Source organism: Alosa sapidissima, chromosome 8 (genome assembly GCF_018492685.1).
Source record: "Alosa sapidissima isolate fAloSap1 chromosome 8, fAloSap1.pri, whole genome shotgun sequence".
Taxonomy (NCBI): Eukaryota; Metazoa; Chordata; class Actinopteri; order Clupeiformes; family Clupeidae; genus Alosa; species Alosa sapidissima.
Window position 1 is genome coordinate 24,746,543 of NC_055964.1, and position 21,197 is coordinate 24,767,739.

General features: G+C 43.7%; 1 protein-coding gene across 8 annotated transcripts; it reads left to right on the plus strand.

Annotated features, from left to right (window-relative positions):
- The first annotated feature begins 355 nt into the window (after positions 1–355).
- Positions 356–21,095, plus strand: LOC121715099 (ubiquitin-associated protein 2-like). Of its 8 annotated transcripts, none has more exons than XM_042100454.1 (27): positions 356–451; positions 2,182–2,302; positions 2,429–2,506; positions 2,694–2,804; positions 3,155–3,305; positions 3,941–3,988; positions 4,126–4,192; positions 4,337–4,416; positions 8,364–8,416; positions 9,307–9,377; positions 9,859–10,009; positions 10,148–10,391; positions 10,836–11,029; positions 11,249–11,427; positions 11,544–11,670; positions 12,351–12,390; positions 12,513–12,600; positions 12,832–12,877; positions 13,101–13,200; positions 17,862–17,932; positions 18,053–18,103; positions 18,855–18,936; positions 19,109–19,390; positions 19,506–19,598; positions 19,705–19,748; positions 20,279–20,422; positions 20,600–21,095. In XM_042100454.1, exons 2-27 carry the CDS (start codon positions 2,222–2,224, stop codon positions 20,687–20,689), a joined length of 2,766 nt encoding a protein of 921 aa, XP_041956388.1. In that variant the 5' UTR covers positions 356–451; positions 2,182–2,221; the 3' UTR covers positions 20,690–21,095. The 8 variants fall into 8 exon arrangements, with proteins under 8 accessions (XP_041956388.1, XP_041956387.1, XP_041956381.1 ...); XM_042100453.1 differs by having other exon boundaries at positions 364–466; XM_042100447.1 differs by lacking the exon at positions 356–451 and adding an exon at positions 618–652.
- The last annotated feature ends 102 nt before the right edge of the window (positions 21,096–21,197 follow it).

Genomic DNA, 21,197 nt, shown 5'->3' on the forward strand with positions numbered 1-21,197 from the left:
AACATTTGTTTTCTTCTACACTTCAATTTTTGAAACGGACGAGTAACTTATCACACATCGCCCTCTATGGGAAAGTAGTAATACCACAAGCATCGAATGTTTACGAGATTCTTTCCTTTAGCATTTTGTTTTAATTTTACCTAAAGTTGTAATATTGGAATACACAATTCCATTAATTTCAAGATTTTTGTTGTTGAAACAATGAATTAACCCACTTTACTTTATCAGTGCATTAACTGATCCCGTAATTCACCCGCACCGATAGGGGCACTATTGGACACTTGGTGGCAACTCAGTGAGTCACGTGACATTGTTCAGTGCTGCCCGTGCGGAGCGTGTGTGTGCAGGTAAGTTAGAGAGAGGATGGCTGTTTAGAGTTGTATAACTCTTGTCTAGACTTGTATTCAGAGTTGACCACGAATAGAAAATCGGATTACCGCCGGAAATTCAGGTGTTTAACAGAAAGGTCGAGTAACTCAAGTTTATGTTGAGTTAGTTATGAACAACCCCTCACTGTCATGTCTACTGCTAATATGCTAACGTGTTAGCTAACTATCGTCTAGCGCAACAGTGCTATTATTAGGGACAATCTTAGTAAGGGAGCTGCCCAGCAAGTAGCTTCAAGTTGTCGCATGTCCTGCCTCACCCTTCGGTGCGGCTCTTTCTGCTAAGCTAGCGTTACATAGTCGTAGTGTTGGCCTTGGCCTCCTCACCTGTTGTTTGTATGCACGTGTTTCTCTGTTTTTCTAACCGGCAGCTAGTGCGCTGGTGGCTCGCTAACTAGCCAAATCAAGCAGTGTCGGGTTGAGATAACGCTAGCTCTTTGTTGCCGGAATACAGGTTTTAAGGCTTTCTAGATCTAGAGCAGTGTTTAGCTCGTGGGGCTGTTTGCGCGTGAGTAGGTAACCAACGTATTGGAACGCCCAGGCAGAGCGTTAGGTAGGTAAGCTATCTAGCCAAGAACAAGGTTGTCGAATTCATTATGTTTGTTTTTTGTTACAGTAAGTTAACGGACGAGGTTTCAGGCGACCACCCTCTGTTGTGTCAGGCGGATTGCCAGTTAAACAGATGATATCGCCAACTGGTAACCTTTAACGTTAGCATCTAGTCCTGATATGTAAGGTTAACGTCAGTTTCGACAAACCAAGGAGGCGAGATTTGCGAGTAATTGTGTAAATTGTCATACAGTCTAAGACTGAACTCGGGGACTGTTTCTATGTCAAGGATTGTAACGTTAACGTTAGACTCGATTTTGCTAAGCATGCTAGGATAACACTGTTTTCATGACTCGTTCCGACATGATGTTGTTACTGGGCCCACAGCTGTCGTAAGCTATAAAGCTATCACGATGCTTCTCTGATTACATCTTGACTTCCTAGCCCTAACGTGGACTCACAACAAGAAAACAATGGAAAGCTAACGTTAGCAACATCCGGCTACTCCTTATGATTGGAGCTCATGTAACTCTAGCCTCAGAACCACCGGATCTTAGCCGGGGCCTGTTTTCTAACCAGGGACAGCGGTTTTTTTAATAACCATAGCAGCTGGGTACGATGTTGTATTGCAAAGACAGGCACTAGGGAGGAGACGGGTGTCAGTTGTTATGTTATTGAGAGGAGTATATTCTGTTAGGCGATCACCTGTTGTGGATCTTCGACGTGCCGCCATTTAGTTTGTTTCTGTACATTATGTTTGTGCTTTAACTGCAGAGTTATTCCTGGAGTGTGTATGTGGTGTTACAGATTGTGCTGTGTGTGTGTGTGTATGTTTCTGGTGGTGGGGTGGTATCGTCTAAACTGAAAGGGAATCCTTCCTGACCTTCTGTGGAGGACTATATTTAAACCGAGCCAACACTGGGGTGGGACCCACAGTGCAGCAGTGTGCAGTCAGCCAGCATTAGCCACTGGCTTGCTCTGTGGCACAGCTGACGGCTTCACAGTGTAGATGACCAAAAACACTAGACAGCTGAACATGGCACAGTTCAGCAGTGCCACTGTCCGCTCACAAGGCCTCATAGTAGTACAGCTCATGCAGTTCTAGCTTGCCCTTGCACAGCTATGTCACTTCCAGTGCGACAGACTTTGTCTACCCTTGAAACCTCACATAGCCTAATGATTTTAATGCCATGCTCCTTGTTGGTCCTCCTGTCCAGTTACCTCTCCTCTCTTGTTTCTTTTCTAGACTTCTCTTTTGTACAGACATTGTTTTGTATTTCCTGCTGATGATGACTGCTTTAGTCACTGATCCCTCCGGAGTAAACCCATCCCTCTCTACACACACATCTCATCAGAAACAGATACAGGTATGTGAGTGTGGGTTTCAGAAAAATATTTCAACTGTGAGCCTGTGCTTGTGGATGAACAAACAAGCATGAGTAAATGTGTATGATGTCATAGTCTTTGTCTGATTGCATTTGTTTCGTTGCTAGGCTACAGCTGAGCAGATCCGACTTGCTCAGATGATCTATGACAAAAATGATGCAGAATTCGAGGACAAAGTGAAACAGGTGAGGTGGCGAGTGTACACCAGTTCTTGCTGTATGCGTTTGTGTGCTTCATTATGTGTATATCTGCATGTGTAACAACCCAAGCATTTGTGTGTGGGCTGGAGTGTCTGCTCGTCACACTGCAATAGTTACTTCCTGATCCTTCTGTTTGTGCCCATTTGGTCAACTGTGTTTGTGCTCCTCACAGCTGGTCGAAGTAACTGGACGGTCCCAGGATGAATGCATGGTAGCCCTCCATGACTGCAATGAAGATGTCAACAGAGCCATCAACCTGCTGCTGGAGGGGGTGACTGATCAGGTATGCCCTGTGTCTTCACAGTTGAAGGTGAAGGTGGAAGTATATGGTGGTAATAGTCATTTTCAGAGATTGGCAGAGATGGCATGATGGTAGTTGAATTGCTATTTACTACATTCAAAGTCTCAAAAGTCAATAGTGTTATATAAATTATAAATAATAGTATTTTATTTATATATATATATATATATATATATATATATATATATATATATATATATATAAATATATATACACACATATATACATATACATTAATATATATACATATACATTAATAGTGTTCTAAAGAAGTCTGCTATTTGACCTGTATGTTAGTAGTGAATTCATTGTAGTGTGTTTTTCTGTTTCAGAGCTCCTGGGAGACGGTAGGTAAGAGACGTGGCCTGGGTAAAGATGGAGTGAGTGAGCCGAAGGACAACAGGGAGAAGAGAGGGGAGAGGGACACAGGCCGAGGTCGCGCCGCCGCCCGCAGGGGCCGAGGAGGCAGCCGCTCCCGTGAAGGTGTGTGTGTGTGGGTAGGATTGAAACAATTAAGCAACTCATCGATTAGTTGTCAACTATTAAATTACCCCACAACTATTTTGGTAATATGTACATTGTTTTTTTTTGTCTTGTTTATACGAAAATATCTTGCCTCAACATTTTCAACTTTTCTTGTAACTCCCCCATGACTGTAAATTAAATATCTTTGTTGTGTGAACAAAACAATGCTTTTGAGGACAAACTCTCAGCCTTTGAGAAACACTGAATTCTACATTTTCCCCCACCATTTTCTGACATGTTATTGAGCAAACAACAAAATCAAGAGAATTATCAACAGTTTAATCAACAAAGGAAATAATTATAGATGCAGCTCTTTTGTGTGTGTCTGTGTGCGCATGTGCGCTGGACTTTGTGGAATTTTGTGTTTACCTGTCTGTGGACAGTAATGTATTCATAGTCCATCTCTCTCTCTTTCTCTTTCTCTCTCTCTCTATCTCACACACGCACACACATTTTCTCTCACACACACTCACTTTCTCTCGCTCACACACACACACACACACTTTCTCTCACACACACACACACACACACACACATACACACACTTTCTCTCTCACACACACACTTTCTCTCGCTCACTCTCACTTTCCCAGTGGAGAGTGGAGGGATGGAGTCCAGCAGTCGCCGAGGCCGTGGCAGAGGTATTTGTGTAACTCAAACCACATGTGCTCAGTGAGGTCCAAGAGCAATAATGCTTGATGATGATATCACAGAGTTGACGTGTGTGTGTGTGTGTGTGTGCATGCGTGTTTGTAATGCTTATATGATGTGTGTGCAGGTGTTGGAGGTGCTAGAGGCCGGGGCAGAGGAACAGGTGTCAGCAGATTCTCATCCCAAGGGATGGGGTAAGTGGGTAGCTGCGTGACTGTGGTGGCTTATGTGAGGTGCATGTTTGTGAGATGTGTGGATGCGGTGCATGTGAGATATGCCTCTGAAATGTCTGATATGCGGAGATGTGAGTTATAATTCAATTTCCTTCATCTCGGCAGGACATTCAATCCTGCTGACTACGGTTCTGGCTCCGCCCATACAGACACTGGTGAGGGGGAAGTTAATGGAGGAGGAGCAGGTAGGTTGATGACAAACACAAGCACACATGAGTACTTATTTGCATTGTTATGGTTGCTCTTAGCAGATGTGGTTGACAGGGGAAACACAGACAAATAAAAGTGATGTGCTCTATGGCCTCCTGTTCATGCTTGTGGTGGTTTTGTTTGTAGTTCAGACTTAGTAGTAGATCTAAGGCAAGCGAGACAACTAGGTTGTTTTTCCGTTTTGTAACTGTGGCGACTGCTGTTGGTGTCTATTTCAACATCACGAACCCCAGAGGGCTATAAATAATCAAATAAAAGTTAACTTGATTTACTGGTTATGAGTGACGCAGGTCCTCAGAGATGAGACCAATAATGGAATTTAGCAAGAGATGTTTTTGAAGGATCCTGAATGCAGGTTTTCCCAAAAATTGTTGCTGGATCTGGATGGTCTTGTTGATATCATCTTTCTCCACTTGGTCTCTTCAGCTATGTTTTTGATTTCAGAAAAGGTTCTGGAGTTTTTTTTTTACTACAGGTTTTGTACTACCTGTGTTCAGATTTCAAGTTTTGAATTGAATATCTGTGAGTGCTGCTGTGTAACCTCTCTGATGCTTGCGGAGTGACTTATGAACTGTAGCCTCACTGATCAGTCAGAGATGCAGCTCTTCTTGTTTTTATGACCACTAATCTCAGGAAGCCTTTTGTGAGCTGAATTTTTGGCTTCGTGACCAGGCAAATTTCAAGAGTTAGTTGGACAAGGCCCATAGTCAAAGAACGTTTGACCACAGCAGTTGTGAAGTGTGTGTGTGTGTAGAGATATTTGTGCCAGAGATGTATTCTCCTTTGTCAGGTTGTAGAATCGTTAATGAAATGGGTACATGAGCGTCAGTTTTAGAACCAAATCTTTTCTGAGATCTTTGTCTGTGGCACACAGTGGTCAGTGGGACGGTGAAGCACAGACATGTCAATGTCAATTTTATTTATATAGCGCATTTACAGAAGGCTTAGCTGCACCAAAGTGCTTCACAATAAAGTGCAATAAATAAACACAGGAAGGCACAAAAACAAAAAGTGCTACAGTTAAAATAAATTAAGAAATGCAGAAAAAAGAACATTTAAAACTAAGCACTAAGCAAAGGGAGACACTAGCCAAAGGCAAGTGAAAAGAGGTGGGTCTTTAAAAGGGACTTAAAAACATTTAAGAGACTGAGCTGATGTCTGTGGCACACAATGGCCAGTGGGACGGTGAAGCACAGACATATCTGTGGCTCCATGGCATGTTGGGACACATCTGGAGTGTTAATCGTTGAGATGCTCCAGGCTGCTAAGTGGATCTCTTGATTGGCTCTCTGTCTCAGCGGTAGCAAGAGGATACGGGATACCTCCAATTCACATGTCATAGACAGACAAAGAATAAAAATACACTATTTCCAAGCTAGCCTGATGTCGTCATACTCAAATTCTAGTCAGAATATGAGTCTGATACTGCTCCATTGGGATGTGATTATGGGCCGTGTTTCAACCTATGCAGGCGGTGAATCATGTAGGAAGAATACCCAAACCATCCTTCATCACAATTGCCTTAACATTGTTTTCTGGTCGTTTTTTTTAAAAGTTATTGCACTGTCAATATCTTCTACAACAGACGCAACGGTGAAATCTAAATGTCTACCTTCTAGCAACAGCGTTTTTGTTAGGGAGAACCGGGATGAATGAAACACTTTTAATTAAAAGTAATTTACAAAGACACCATACCATAGTGAAAGCTAATATTTTGTCACTAGCAACCTACATCTGTCCTCTGTCAAACACTGTTGCATTTTCAGCTCTGAACAAAACTGTTCAGGAGTTCTTCTGGTCCGAACCACTCTGGTTCAGGCATAGTTGCTCCACAACGGAACAAGTCCGGACCGAACTTCCCGACCTCAAACGTTGTGGGCGGGGCTAAGTTCGGCTGGCATCCATGCTATTTCCAAGCACTATATTTGTGAAATAAAAGACTGATTAAATTGTAGTGCTCTGCGCAGGGGTGTGTACTGTGAGGTGTTGTCTGGGTGTGTCAGTGTGAAGACTCAGTTTGAAGATTTCTTGAGCAGGAGTGAACTGAGTGCATCCTGGAAATCTACAGCAGCTATAATTACAGCTAATTACAGTGTCTGGGGTGGGATTGATTACTCACAGTTGTTAAGACAGATTGTCTGACTTAGATCAGCAGCACATTTCACTGAGAGGTTACAGCCATGCAATTAATCCTAACCACTTTCCCCTTCTATACAGACAGAGATTAGTGTAATGTTGAAGGTTCCAGTGTCATCTCACTGCCTTCAGTGCTCTTTGACGTAGTAGTAGTAATAAAAAAAAAAAAGTAGTAGTTTGGCACAACAGTGACATTTCCTGTTGTTTCAGTGTGTTGTGCACACTACTTGAACTTCTCACTTAACCTAGTTTATGTGCCTCACATACCCTCATGAATTAACTATGGGTCATTCCGTTTCAAATCAGATAAGGTTGCTGCTGCACAGTCTCAGATTTTGTTCAAACCTTGTCTATCATGAATCAGTCCCAAAATCAAGGCCTGTGAAACATTTCTGTTCATATCCTGTCTTCATATTTTTTCAACTTTTGATTTTTATTTAGCTTTACAGCCTGAAAAACATATTATCTTGGCAGTGTTGTTTTGGTATTGATATTTTGTGAAGTATTATTCATAGCCAACCCAAACTTTGTAGAATGGAAAACAAACATACTCTCAGTATGACTGAACCATGAGAAGTGTATGGCATGCTCACTGATTTTCTTTATGGCCCTAGATTCGGCAAAAGAGAGACAATATGGGTATTTTAAACTTGTTTGTTTGTACCCATTTGGTATCAATCTTATTTTTCTTGAAATACACCATTTTCTTAGCCTGGCGGGCCATCCTATATCATTGAAATGTATAGTCTGGAATCGAACCATTCACCTCGCTTAATCCAAGGGGCGGGCAGAGAATTGTCTTTCAAACTGCCTAGGCATGCAATAGGCCAGCGCTACGACCATATCCGTATCCGGTCGGCAAAACGGCAAATACATCCTTCTTCGAAAGGAATGACTTAAGTGCATTGTGTTGCTCAACTTTCAAAGAAAAGCACAAGTCCAACTCCTCCAAAGTTGACGCCAACGCCGATTCAAACAACCGCTCTTCGTTCGCCATAGCCACCTTCCTTGTTGTTCACCGTCGCAGGACTGTTGTTATCCTGTTAAGCCCGCCTTAAGACTCTAACAAAATAGAGCGCTGTGATTGGATGAAGTCCACGGCGTTAGCCAATAGAAATCCCTATGGTTTGATACTAGACGCACAGGCTGAGCAAATTAATTTTCCGCCGCTAGGGTCTAGATTTCTAGGCTACCATTTTCTTAACGTTGTGCCAATATTTAGGCCTAGTTCTCCATATATAATGAAAGGTTGTGACAAGGAAAGATTATGGGTTTTCAGTCATTTGGACCTATATAAAATCTATGGGCATGCATTACAAACCTTTAATGTTTGTCTTCCGTCCTATAAAGTTTGGGCAGGCTAGGAATACTTTTCTATAAGGCATTTTAAAAAGTGTAAAGTCTCTGAAAAATCGAGGGTGAGAAAATGTATGAAAACATTGGAATTTAACATTTTACAGGTCTTAGTTTTGGAACCTAAATATAACCCTGTATGTCATTATGCCATTATAATTACCACAGACTTGAGTTTCTATGAGGACATCCTAAGAAGATCCTGTATCACACCTTGTTCATTAATATTCTTCTTCAGCCAACCCTTCAGTTAGACCTGGCCCGAATGTCCATGAGCAAAAATAGATGTTCTCTGTGTCCCCTGCCTCTTGCTCTCATGCTTAAGACGTTGTGCCCGTGCCCAGTCCCTTGAGTTAGTGAATCGAGGCCACCAGTGCTAGACAGGTCCACGGCATGAATATGTCATGCCTCATGCCTTCTGTTCCCAATGCAGGCCCTTGGAGGAATGCTGTTGACGACTGGGCAGCTGAAGACTGGAGCGAAGATGTGAGTGATGTATATATGTAAGGGATAATGTATAGAACGCCGGTCATTATTGGGAAAATAAGTCCCGACAGGGCAAACCGGACCCCGACGCGCCAGCGGAGGGGTCTTGTTTCGCCCTGAAGGGACTTATTTTCCCATAATGACCGGTGTTATATACATTGTCCCGCTTATTATACGGCTACTTGCCAAAACGAAATAATAAACTCCCCACGATATGACTTTAGCATACATAGCCTAGCCTATTTGTTACCGTTCATCGTGGCATTTGCTGAGAAACAAATAGTTCGCAACAACACACGCTGCTGAACTTGAATCAAACATTCTTCTGTGGCGCAACTGGCTGGGGCACCTGCACTGTACACCGGCGACCCGGGTTCGATTCCCGCCCCGTGGTCCTTTCCGGATCCCACCCCTGCTCTCTCTCCCATTCACTTCCTGTCACTCTCCACTATCCTATAATTAAAGGCATAAAAAAATATATACTTTAAAAAAAAAAGAACACAACTGATCAACCGTCTGCTTTCACGTTTGAATGAAGTTCCAGTCGTTGCGTTGTGATATGAAAGACGTATCAGAAGCACAAAACCCGTTGCCATTGACAGCGGTAATTATATGTTTGCAGCAGTAATTACATGAATTTATTTTACCGCTAGAACTTTGGGAAATCCCATTCAAGTCAATGGAGCGTTCTACTAGCATTGTGAAGAGCCGTATAATAAGACACGCTACACACATACATACAGCTATATGCACACAGACATATTTAAAAGTTCTAATGTTATGTATATAACACTCTGAATCTCACATAGACTTACGCTTAACACATACAGACACAAATTGTAATCTTCAAGGTAAACTCACCTATGTTTCCTGGGTTCTGTTTCCTCCAGCTGTCTGAGACCAAAGTTTTCACCTCCTCTGCTGCCTTGGCTGGCAACACACACCTCACATCTGCAAACAGGTAATAGATCAGCTCATCTTTCACTAATGCCTGGACTGGTTAATAGTCCTTACTCCAAGTTTTAATTACTAGAACTGTCTGACTGTTCTAGCCTGGAGATTCCAGACCCAAATCCGAAAGATTAAGGGTCTGGCCATGAATAATGTAATGGCCCAACTTGAGGGGCGGCACCAAGCATGCATTTGAAAATCTCACTGCACGCAATTGGATAACACTATACAAACAATGTTTACTGACTCATTCCGGACTTTGACGCAGTTGGATAACATTAGGACTGTCATCTGTTTAGCTCTCCTCTGGCCCGCCTATATCAGATACACCGATGTGATTGGTGCCCCACAATACAAGGGACATAAGTAATGAGCATCATTACTCATTGCCAGAGTAACTCGCTGAGCAAATTCAAATTGTGCTCCTGCAAAAACTCTGGATTTCCAGGGTATGACTGTTCCCCATCTTTTCGCCCTCTCTCTCTCTCTAGCATGGATCTGTGCACGTTGATGTCTCAGACAGCAGAGGGCGCTGTGGATGCTGATCCTGAGCCACTGGGCCAGAGCCTGGTGTTTACTAACTCCCAACACACACAAGCACACACACGGACAGCCACTCACTCCTACGCTGCTGCAGCATCAGTAAGTGCCTACACAGACACACACATACAACCATCACTACATTAACTGGATCCTCTGTCCTAAATATGTACCGTAGTTAAATGATTTGAGGGGTCAATTTCCTGATTTGACTGTTTATGTTGTTGTCTTTCCTTTTAGTCAACTGGGTTGAGTGGAGCCTCAGCAGTGGTCGCCAAGGTGGTCCACCCTGAGCCTGTTGCCTTGGAGACCCCAGGCAGCGGAAGTCTAAGGAGGGCCGAGGCCCCACCCTCAGATGTCACCACAGACACACACACGCACACACACGCGCACTTCACCTCCACTGGCAGCACACACACGCAAACACAGACCCCCTCCATCTCGTGTGAAAGCAAGACCAGCAGGACCACTGCCCCAACACACAGTGAGTTTCCCCGCTTCATACACACTGTCACACGTTGAACACACGAAGGTTTCCAAAATGGGTTCCCAGTGGGCCCAAGGAACAACACAGGTCTAGAACTGAAGGCTAGTTGAAATGATGGGCCTCTTCTGGTGTTTACTAGAGCCTGGTTAGGTCCCACTGATTGTCAGTATTTAGATTTGTTCAGGAATGTCTTTTGATTTCATTGATTCCTGCAATATATAGATAGATACTATAAGATGACAAGCTCAGTTGGTGCCTTTGTTGAGTGATCCTGTGGGTTGTGCAAGTATGACTGTGGTCTGTCCTTTATGAGGAGTTTCAGCAATTCAGTTTTGATTGTTTAATTCAAGCCTGTTAAGCCAGCGTAGTTCTCAAAGTTCTAGAACCAGCTTAATAAAATAGGTACTCACTCATTTGATATTACGCTTCTCTCCCTTGCAGTTGAAGTGCCTCCACAGCCAGAGCCATCTGCAATTCTTTCCCAGCATGCCTTGCAGCAGTCTGTTGCCACTCCGGAGGTGTCTCACCCCGCACTGCCTGAGGGCTCGTCTCTAGGGGTCGCGTCAGGCCCTGAGGCCCCAGCCCCCCTCAGACACAGCAGGCCCCCAAGACGCCGCCCTGCCCCACCCTCAAAGGCAAGGACAGGACACATGCACATTGCACTATTCACATCCCACACACATTTCACTCTTCACATCCAAATGGAGGATATGTGGGAGAGATAGATGCGCATATATATATATATATCTAGTGTAGCTGCCTCTCTATGTTAGCAGCTGCAGTAGGCGACTGCATTTGCACATATTTTTGCATGTGCTTCCAAAGGTTTGTAATATGGCTCCATGTGTGTGTAGATCCCCTCCTCAGCAGTGGAAATGCCTGGCTCAGCAGATGTGAGTGGGCTCAACGTGCAGTTCGGTGCACTGGACTTCGCCTCCGAACCCATCACCATGGAAACAACACAGCCAGACAGCAGCTCTGACTCCGCCCAAGACCCCATCCCACAAAACAGCCTGCCCCCCAGATCTGCAAGGTGTGTATTTGTTCATATGTGATGTGATGTGAGTGTGTTTAGTTGTGTGTTTCACATGTGCCTGACTGTAGTAGTTGCTGTTGAAATCTAACAAGCTCTTTGACTGGCATTGGCAGTGACGCCATGGCCTCCTCCTTGGACTCTGTTTACCCTGCCCCTTCACGAGGTCTGCCCAATGCCACCGTCATGCCAAGCAACACCCAGAGGGTAGTATCGAACACACAGGATGCCAGCCCACTCACAGTAAGAGCCCCTCCTCTCTCTTTTCTCCATGTTAAGTAGTATTCTAATGGCAACCACACAGAAATCCATCCCACTTTCTAAACTGTCGATGACTATGAAAAATGTAGTGATTCATGCCTGTCATGCAAAGATTGATGTCCTTCAATCGTTTAGGGTTGTATTGGTTACTTGATTTATGTGAGTCCTTCTGAATTGAACTGTTTATGTAATGGCTTAGCCCAGATCAAGTATGTGCTATGGGGATGCTGGGTGGGGCATGTGGTCCTGAGTGAGGCGCCAGAGTATGTCAGTCATGCTGCTGCTGGGGCAGCCCCCCACTACACATCCATCCTCCCTCTCAAACAGTCAGGAGTGGATTCCTCCATGACGCTTATCAGTTGCAGCTCGTCTGCTTAACTAATCCAAAGGAGGAGGACCCCTGGCACACCTGGCCTAGTTCACTAAGGCGCTTGGCATCATGTAATGATGAGATCAGGCAGGTGTGGTAGAGCAGCAGGGAAGAGACCCCAGCGGTGTGCACGCTGCAGAGAGAAGCATTGCTTTCCCATATCTCCTAGCAGTGGCATGTCCCAGCAGGGGAGTGGAAACAAATCTCTGCACTCTTCAGTTATCTCTCCACTGTGTGTGTAGTGATGAAGGTCTATGTTAAGGATTTTGTTTTTCTCTCCTGTCTTTCTCAGAATGGCTTCAGTGATGTACGAACCTCCAGCTCTAACGACAGTAAGTGTCTGGCCCCATGCATGCAGATTGCTTGATTACACCCATCAGTTGGACTCTTGTGCTAAGTGTACCAAACTCTCTCTCTCTCTCTCTCTCTCTCTCTCTCTCTCTCTCTCTCTCAGCATTGAAGTCTGACATCACCCTTCAGTCCTCAGCTGCTTCACCTGTGACCACACCCTCCCACAGTGTTTCCATGACAGCACCCAGCAGGTACAGAAGGATTTCTCTCTGCTTGCAGAGATGAAGGCCAACTCAGTTTAACCTCACCTCTCTCTCTCTCTCTCTCTCTCTCTCTCTCTCTCTCTCTCTCTCTCTCTCTCTCTCTCTCTCTCTCTCTCTCTCTCTCTCTATCTATCTATCTATCTATCTATCTATCTATCTATCTATCTATCTATCTATCTATCTATCTCTCATCCCTCTCTCTTATCTCTCTCTCCTCAGCACCCATGTTTCTGGATCCGCAGTCTCCAGCAGCTCATCTCTGACAGTAAGTCCTCTCTAACCTTGCATGCATTGTTCCACACTATTCTTTTCTAATGTCTGCTATGTGTATGTATGCACTTGTGTGGGAGCCCATTCTACTGCCAGAAGAGCTACTTAATGCAGCACACAATGTGTTGGACCTAAAGGCATGCTAACAAGCGGAACATCACTTTTTTTAATGTATTTTTGACCTATCTCTCCTCTTTTCTTCTCTCGCTCTCCCTCAGATGCCAGCGGATGCGCCAATGGTCAGTGCACCCACTGGAGCTCCTGGACTGACACCCAATGGCTCAGCCAGAAGCACAGCCCCACCTAGTGCTACACCTGGTAGGTCATGTAACAACACACACATTCATATGTTCATTCAGGAATTCGTTGTGCAACTTTAGAACGTAGTCAGAAACATTACACAGAAAGGGGTTATATAACCTGAGTTTGCTAAATGAATTGGAAAGTTGAATGCGACATATTCTGCAGCACAGTACAGTAGAAGTGCTAAGAGGATGGCCTTAACTGAACCCTCCACTCAAAATGAGAAGCTCTGGCGCCTCCCCACATTAGTCACATGGGCCAGCATCCCATCAAGGAACTGGTGACAGTTTTAAAGCTGCTGGCAATCAGCCTTACTCTTGGTTGACATCCCATAACAGCTTGCTGTGTTGCCTTCATCTTAAAGAGGTCTTGTCCAAAATGAACACATCTTCATTCTTAAGCGCCTTGAGACAATTACAGTAGTTGATGGCGCTAAATAAATAAAGTTAAGTTGAATTGCTCAGCATTCTTGTTGTTGCTGTAGTTTTCCAGTTTTTCCGAATTCCCAGAGATTTTGGGAGGAGTTCAGTGTTTTATGGCCCCGTTTGTGAACAGTGTCTTGGCTCAAGCTTTCTCTCTGGAGATATCCTGCTGCCATCCTCACAGATCTCCTTGTTGTTGCTGACTTGGTTTTTGTTGGACAAGGCTTGTTACAGTGTCTTCCATCTAGAACATTCCATAAGCAGAATCACATTCCATTGTCAGCAAACGTACCTTTTTGTTTGTAATGGATATTACATTGGGTCAGTGGCCAGGCAGACCTGTGCCTGTGTTTGTCAGCTCAAATATAAATGCAAACACTGTTTGTGTACAGTACATATACACAGAAACTGATAAGAGGTTATGTAAGGCATGAAGGATCTTTATTGCCAATCCAACATTCACATGGAGTGAAATATAGTACTCAGGTCCCAGATTAATCAATGCCCACCATAGCCGCCTACCAGAACTCATAATTGGCCGGTCTTGTCATAAAAGTGGACGTCACTAGGATTGAAAGACGGGGGAGGGGGGCCTAGATTGTAGGTCATTTGCGTGCATAGAGCCCGCCGAAAATGTTTCATCACACCTTAAAAGGGCTTCAATGAATTGATATTAACAGGGACACCATGCCATTAGTTTTCACTCACAGTCTGCGGGGACTGATATTGTAGGCCTAGCTTGCCGGTGGCGGGGGGGGGGGGCGCTCGCTATCATCACCCCATATGTCATGAACTGTTTAGGGATTTGGGATTTCAATTAATAGTACCCACTGTAAAATAGCACATTAGTCCTTTGAGGCCTAGGCTATTTTCAGTGTCATTTTACAATTAAGGTCTTAATTGTTCATTGTAAGGGCCATCTATATCTGGGAAAGTATGATGTGCTCATGCTTGCATATATATTATAATAATAAATAATAATAATAATACATTTTATTTATAAAGCGCCTTTCAAGACACCCAAGGTCGCTTAAAAAATAAAGATGTTGGATGGAGCGACGTTGTCGTCAGTGTACCCGTGACACCAAGACAGTTATTATACAGTAATTATGTCAGTCTTTATGTCAAGGAAAAATAATTTGTCTCATGATTGTTGCATTCATTCATCAACCTGAAGCATGATGGTAGGATTTAGATCAGTGTTTCTCTAAACTTTTTCAGACCAAGGACCACTTAACCAATAAAAAAAAAAAAATCACGGACCACCCAGCAAAAAAAAAAAAAAAAAAAAATGTAGACCTACTCCAATAGTAAATTACACAATAGGCCTACTCACTGAACCACCTTCCTTATTGTCTTTGCACCTTGTTTATTGTGTCAGAGGATCCATATGATTTAAACTGGTGTAGCTTACATAGGCAGTGTTGCAGAACTATTTGGATTTACATACAAGTTGCAAAAAAATCTATATTGTGTTTTACCATGTCTACTCGCGGATCACTTGGGATAACTTGCAGACCACCAGTGGTCCCCAGACCACACTTTGAGAAACACTGATTTAGATGGAGGATTTAGACCTATACCCATTCGTTGTGGTGGAATATCCCACAAACTCTTCACTTAACACATTACAACCCGTATAGCAGAATAAACAGCAGACCTTACCGAACACAAAGGTGTAAAGCATTCCGCTGTACAATTAGCCGTTCCAGAGTAATCCGGCTTTGGAATTGTAGCAACTTTCTACATAGTCTCCGACATTGGGCTTTTGTTCAATACATGATTTCATAAAAGGCCAAATACAAAATAAACGTTAAAAATCTCACCTAGATAACTGGTCAAGTTGGATAGTTGGATTATAGGATGCTCCAGAGCTCACACGGTCTTAAAGGAGCCACACCACTTTTATGACAAGACACTATGGTATATGAATGCTGTTCTGTTGACCTTAAGTTTTGTTGCTACTGTGCATGGAGGACAGGCCAATTATGAGTTCTGTCTAACATTGGTGGTAGGTTTAGAGAAAAAATCAGCACATTTTAATTGTATCGCAATAATGCTGACAACCATGATCATTTTGGTTTCTATAATCCTATCACATTTTCATACCGTATCTCTAGTGGCTGGTAAACAAGTTCAGTGGCTGGTAGATTTTTGGAATACACCAGCCACAGTGGCAGGTGGACCAAAAATGTAATTTCCGTCCCTGGTCTGTACCGATTTTCAGCCAATTCACGGTGCATTGTTACAGAGTGGAAAATTGTAGGCTAAATGGTTACATATCTGACCGAGAAAGGGAGTGCAAAGGTGAGATGATCTCATTTAAGTGAAGTGAAACCTGTTTACAGAACACTGATGTGACTTGCACAATAATCATCTCTTGAGCCGTCGCTTACTGGAATCCATGTGTAAATTGCAGAATACTATGGAACTCTGGAAAAGCAGATGTACAGATTGAGAAATTACGCACTGCCTTCTCTCTCCCCCCTTTCTCTCCAGTAGCATTTGATCAGTGCTCTCTTTAAGTTGAACTAGGGTAGTGCTTAACTAAAGCTACTATGAACTACTGTTAACTTCTATGATCATTCAATAATCAAACAATCATCATGGAGATGGACAAAGCGCTGTGTGCTGTGAATGGAAATATGATGAAATTTCATGCATGTCCAACGTTAATTTTCACACAAACCATTTATCGCAGCACCTAGCTGCTAATATCATTGGATAGCTCCGGTTCTTGCATTTGACATGTGTGATTTATGTGAGATAAGTACTCTGTGAGCTATTCAGCAGATAATAAGGGATGTGAATTTGGACGCATATATTATTACTACATATTTTTAGGGGGGGCTTTTGATCATCTTAGGGTGGCTTCAGGCCCCCCCCCCCCCCCCAAAAAAAAATAGGCCTAACGACGTCCCTGGTGGTGTGGCTCCTGTGGAACTGTTTGCAACTCCTTTGACTGAAGCTGTATCTTGCGTCTGCCTGTTGCTCACAACCTGCAGTTGTTAAAGTGAAGGGAGTTAGCCCCGAAGTTCCTGTAATAACTTGTGTTCTGGAGCATCCTATAGCCTAATGATCCAACTATGCTTACGGTCTGGAGCTGAAGCAGGAAAAACAAACCTAATGCTATACAAACTAGAGAGATCTAGTTTGATCAGTAGAGAGATCTAGACTTTGTTTACTTTCCCCTTTTTTTTATCTAGTGCACATTACAGTGAAGTACTAGCCTGACGAGCCAGACTCGCATTAAAATGTAGTTTCTTTCAAAGAATTGTCTTTCAAATTCCCTCTGCACGCAATAGGACAGCGCTATGAGTCCCATGCGTTTTCCCACCAGCGGAGCTAGTTGGCTAGTTCAAACTTTTGCCAACTTAAAAAAAGCTTAACTCGTGTCACGCTGTTCACCAACAGCAACATCCATCTTCTTTGTTTTCAAGTAGCAGGGAATTCAAGCCAAACCGTTGCAACTCTGCCATCAATCATTATGTTAAGCCCGCCTAACGTCTCTACACATGATGTGATTGGCCCTATCGAAGTTTCATTTTTCCAGCTCGCAAGCCAACGGAGAGTTGCTAGACTAGCCCGGGCAGCAAATTACATTTGCTGCCGCTAGGGTGTGTTTAGATTTCTAGGCTTGTGAAGTACGGGCCTACTGACACACCAGCGCACAAGTAACCTAAACGCTCAACAGTGTAACATGTGCCACTTCCTACAGATTAAGTAGATTCAATAGAGAACTGTTCTTGTGAGAATATTAGCCAGTGAAGATTCAACGCAGGTCCACAGATGTTGCTCGGTTTATGTTTATGCAGTCATCCTGAAATAAGCTTAGCAGTGGCACATGAGAGTATAACGGCAGTTTCTTAATGGTGGTGGCGGCAAAAAATGATGAATGAATATATCATACTATCATATCATAGGATGTTATGTTTTGTTTGTATCGTGTGTGGATCTAACAGGATTAAAAAGCCGGATTTTTGTGAAATCTAGAGCATACAAGCATGCCATGGGCAAAAGAAGAACCCATAACATTTCATAACACACCCAGGGTCAAGGAGCAAATCTAGGAGTAGTTTTTCTAACGTCTGTAACATTGTGAGATGGGGAGGTTGGCATTCACAGAGGTCTGTGCTCTGTATTTGCCTTTCTGGTTTCCTTTTATGCTCAGAGCTGAACTATTAAAACGTTGGAATAATAGAAACTCCTGTCTCTTTCCATTCCTTCTCTCTCCCTTTTTCTCCCCTCCCTCAGGCAAAACTCTTCCTCCTATGATGGCCAGTCAGTACATCATGAGTCCAGGAGGCCTGCTACCTGCCTACCCGGTATCTGCTTTTCTCTTTGCTTGTTTGTGTGTCCCAATCTGGTTATGTGTTGTTTCTGTGCATGTTTGTTTTAGTTGGTTGCAAATGAGCAGACCTTAACTCTCTCCTCTTGCATCACAGCAGATTTATGGCTATGAGGACATGCAGATGATGCAGTCACGCATGCCTGTGGTAAGTGACTTTCATCAACTCATTTCAAAGATTCAGCTATCCTCATCAATGACTGCCAACATGCAATGTCATGTCGACAACTTTGGCACCAAACAAGAATTGTGTTCTGTCTCATTAGTTCTTTTCAGGGCACATAGTGTACTTTTTAGTGACCTGTATCAAATGGCTTTTTTTTAAAGTATGCTTTTATCAGGCAACTAACTTTGATATATCCACAAAAAAAATCACCAGCGACCCACAATATCCACCTATGTGACTATGTGAAAAAAGATGCTAACATGTTATTGCACAGATGTGCCTTGGACTGGTCCCAGAAAAGGCCACTCTCTAAAATGCAGTTTTATTGTGCAAAACAATTCCACTGATGTCATAAGTTTGTGGGAGCATGCAGGACTGTTCACCACAGGTTTTTCCTGTGAACTGAAATTAAATTGAAATTCTCACACATTTGGATTTTATCGACACAGAGTGAAATTTTGTGTTCATGGATATCTTGGATGTCTTGCTGTGAAAATGAATTTGTTGCGTTCATATTATTGAACTACACTTTTTTTTTCTACACTGCTCACATTATTTTTAGCAGAAATGTAGTTGATATTCTGTTACCACAGGTATATTGTGATGTTTTTCTGGCACACATGTGTGCCAGAAAAACATCACAATATACCTGTGGTACCTATATCAAGCCTATATTTAAGTGTTTCTGTGTGTTTATTTATGTTGCTTGTCATTGTGTTCCACACACCTACAGGACTATTATGGAGTTACCTACCCAGCTACCACAGCAACAATGCCAGGCAGAGATGGGGTATTAGCCAGTAACCCCTACTCAGGTACCTCGCTAACAACATCCACGTACATCTTACAACTGCACCCAATGTCCAAAATCACACCTCGATACTACTCGGACATGCATTCACTGTATCGGCCACACACCTTCTGTCTGTCCCTCTCACTCAGACATACAGACACACGCATGTATCTCTGTTCCCACCTTTCTCTCAGGTGAAACCACTAAATTTGGGCGTGGTGACTCTGCTTCCCCAGTCCCTCCCACCTCCCTGTCTTCGGCTCCTCCTCCGCAGGCTGCAGTGCAGCAGTCGCAGGCGGTGTCTGGGGCTCAGACCCAAGCGCAGACGCAGGCGCAGGCCTTCCTCAGCCCACCCCTGCCCCCGGGCTACAGCTACCCGGCCATGCCCTACTACCCCGCCATGCCTGGCACCTTCCAGTACCCTCTCCTCATGCCGGCCAACACCAAGCAGCCAACACAGTATGCACCCTACACAGGTACGTTTGGGCAATACAACACTGTTGTGTCTGATTGCAGTCTACACAGGGAGTGAGAGCTGAACCTGGTGTTCGGATACCTAACGCTTTTGTGTGCGTGTGTGCATGCTTCTAGGCTTTGATGATCTTTCTCAAGGGGCAGAGTTTAGTAAAGGATATGGGGGCTCAGCCCAAACACAACCCAAAGGGGCTAACAGCACTGGCAAAGGTACTTGAACATGTGCAACCATATTCATGCTCACTTTATATACATAGTACACAACCCACCTGGTTGTTCTTGTCTCTCACACAGTACTTCTTTTTCTCTCTCATAGGAAACAGTGGAGTCCCAGATATGAGTGCCTACACTAAGAATCAGGTGGGGTTTGTACTCCTACTTGTTGATGTGCTGTTGCTTTTAAATGCTGATTGTACAAATTCAGTCTCAATATGTCTGTCAGTGAGACTTAAAGCTGCAGATGGCAAGTCTGACAGATTGAGGGGACTTAGCCAAAATTTTGAATATTTACAACTCTCATGCCCCTCCTCCACTACCACCGAGCACCCGATCTCATCGAGTTTGTGCTTGTCAGTGCGCACCAGACTGCGATTGACAGTCAGATCTCACACAGCCCTGCTCTGATTGGACCAGAAGAACCGGGAGCTGTGGATTTTTGCAAAACAAATAACAGGCTCTAGGTGGAGGTAGAAGTGCGGGTTTTTTTCTAAAAACCGGCTGATTTATGTTGTTCTGTCGGAGCAGTGTCGGTTTCAGTGTATATGATCAAAAAAATCTTGCCAACTGCAGCTTTAAATTTAAAGCAGTGTTTCCTTTATGTGTGTGTTTATGTAAGTGTGTAACCCTGTTGTGTGTGTGTGTGTGTGTGTTTTTTTTTTTTTATTTATCAGTCATATGAGAAGGCAGGATTTCATACAGCCACACCCCCTCCATTCAGCCTTCCATCAGCATTAGGTGGAGCCACAGCATATGGCCACACCCCCTTCCTGCACATACTGCCAGCTCACCAACAACCACATTCACAGATGATGCAGGTAACACTGCTGTGTGTGAGGGCCTACAGATACGAAAGTATGGGTTGTGTGTAGTGTCTCTGTGAGAAAGTATGTGTATTTGAAACTTGATGGAGGGTGTCATGATGTTTGCCACCCTTCTGTTTCTACTGACAATGTGCTGTGTGTTGAACTGTTTGCACTGTTTGTTTCTGGCAGGGTGTCCCTGGGCAACGCAGCCAGAACAGCGGCCTGCAGCAGAAGAGTGGCAAAAGCAGCTACAGCAACTCTGCTTACTGGGCAAACTAACACGCCCCCCCCGCAAAACACCAATACGCACTGTGCCGCCTCATAGAACAGAGCCTCTGGTCCTCCCATGACAGTTTCTCCTCCCCTGATTGGTTGTCCATGTAAGATATTTCTGTATGTATTTATAAATGCTGTAAATGTAAAGATAAGTTGTGGCTGTTTTATTTTTGTTGACTTTTGGAATACTGCAGGGAGATGTAGCAGCTGGGGAGAAACTCTCAGAGGGAGGGGCTCAGGCCAAGGGGCTACGACTTGGGAAGACTTTGAATATGGTTACTGATGGGATTGCGTGGGTGTGATGTGCTGCACTCATCTGATTGGCGCTTTACCATTTTAATCCTGCCCCCACCCAAAGATTTTATATTTAAAATTTGTTGCCATAGAAATAAAAATTCTAAGCAATGGAGTTTGTTTAGTGGTGGTGATCATTTTGTGATGCAAGTATATATGTGTGTCTTTGTGTGAGAGACAGAGCGAATAGAGGAGCGGGACATGACATTTTTGCTCA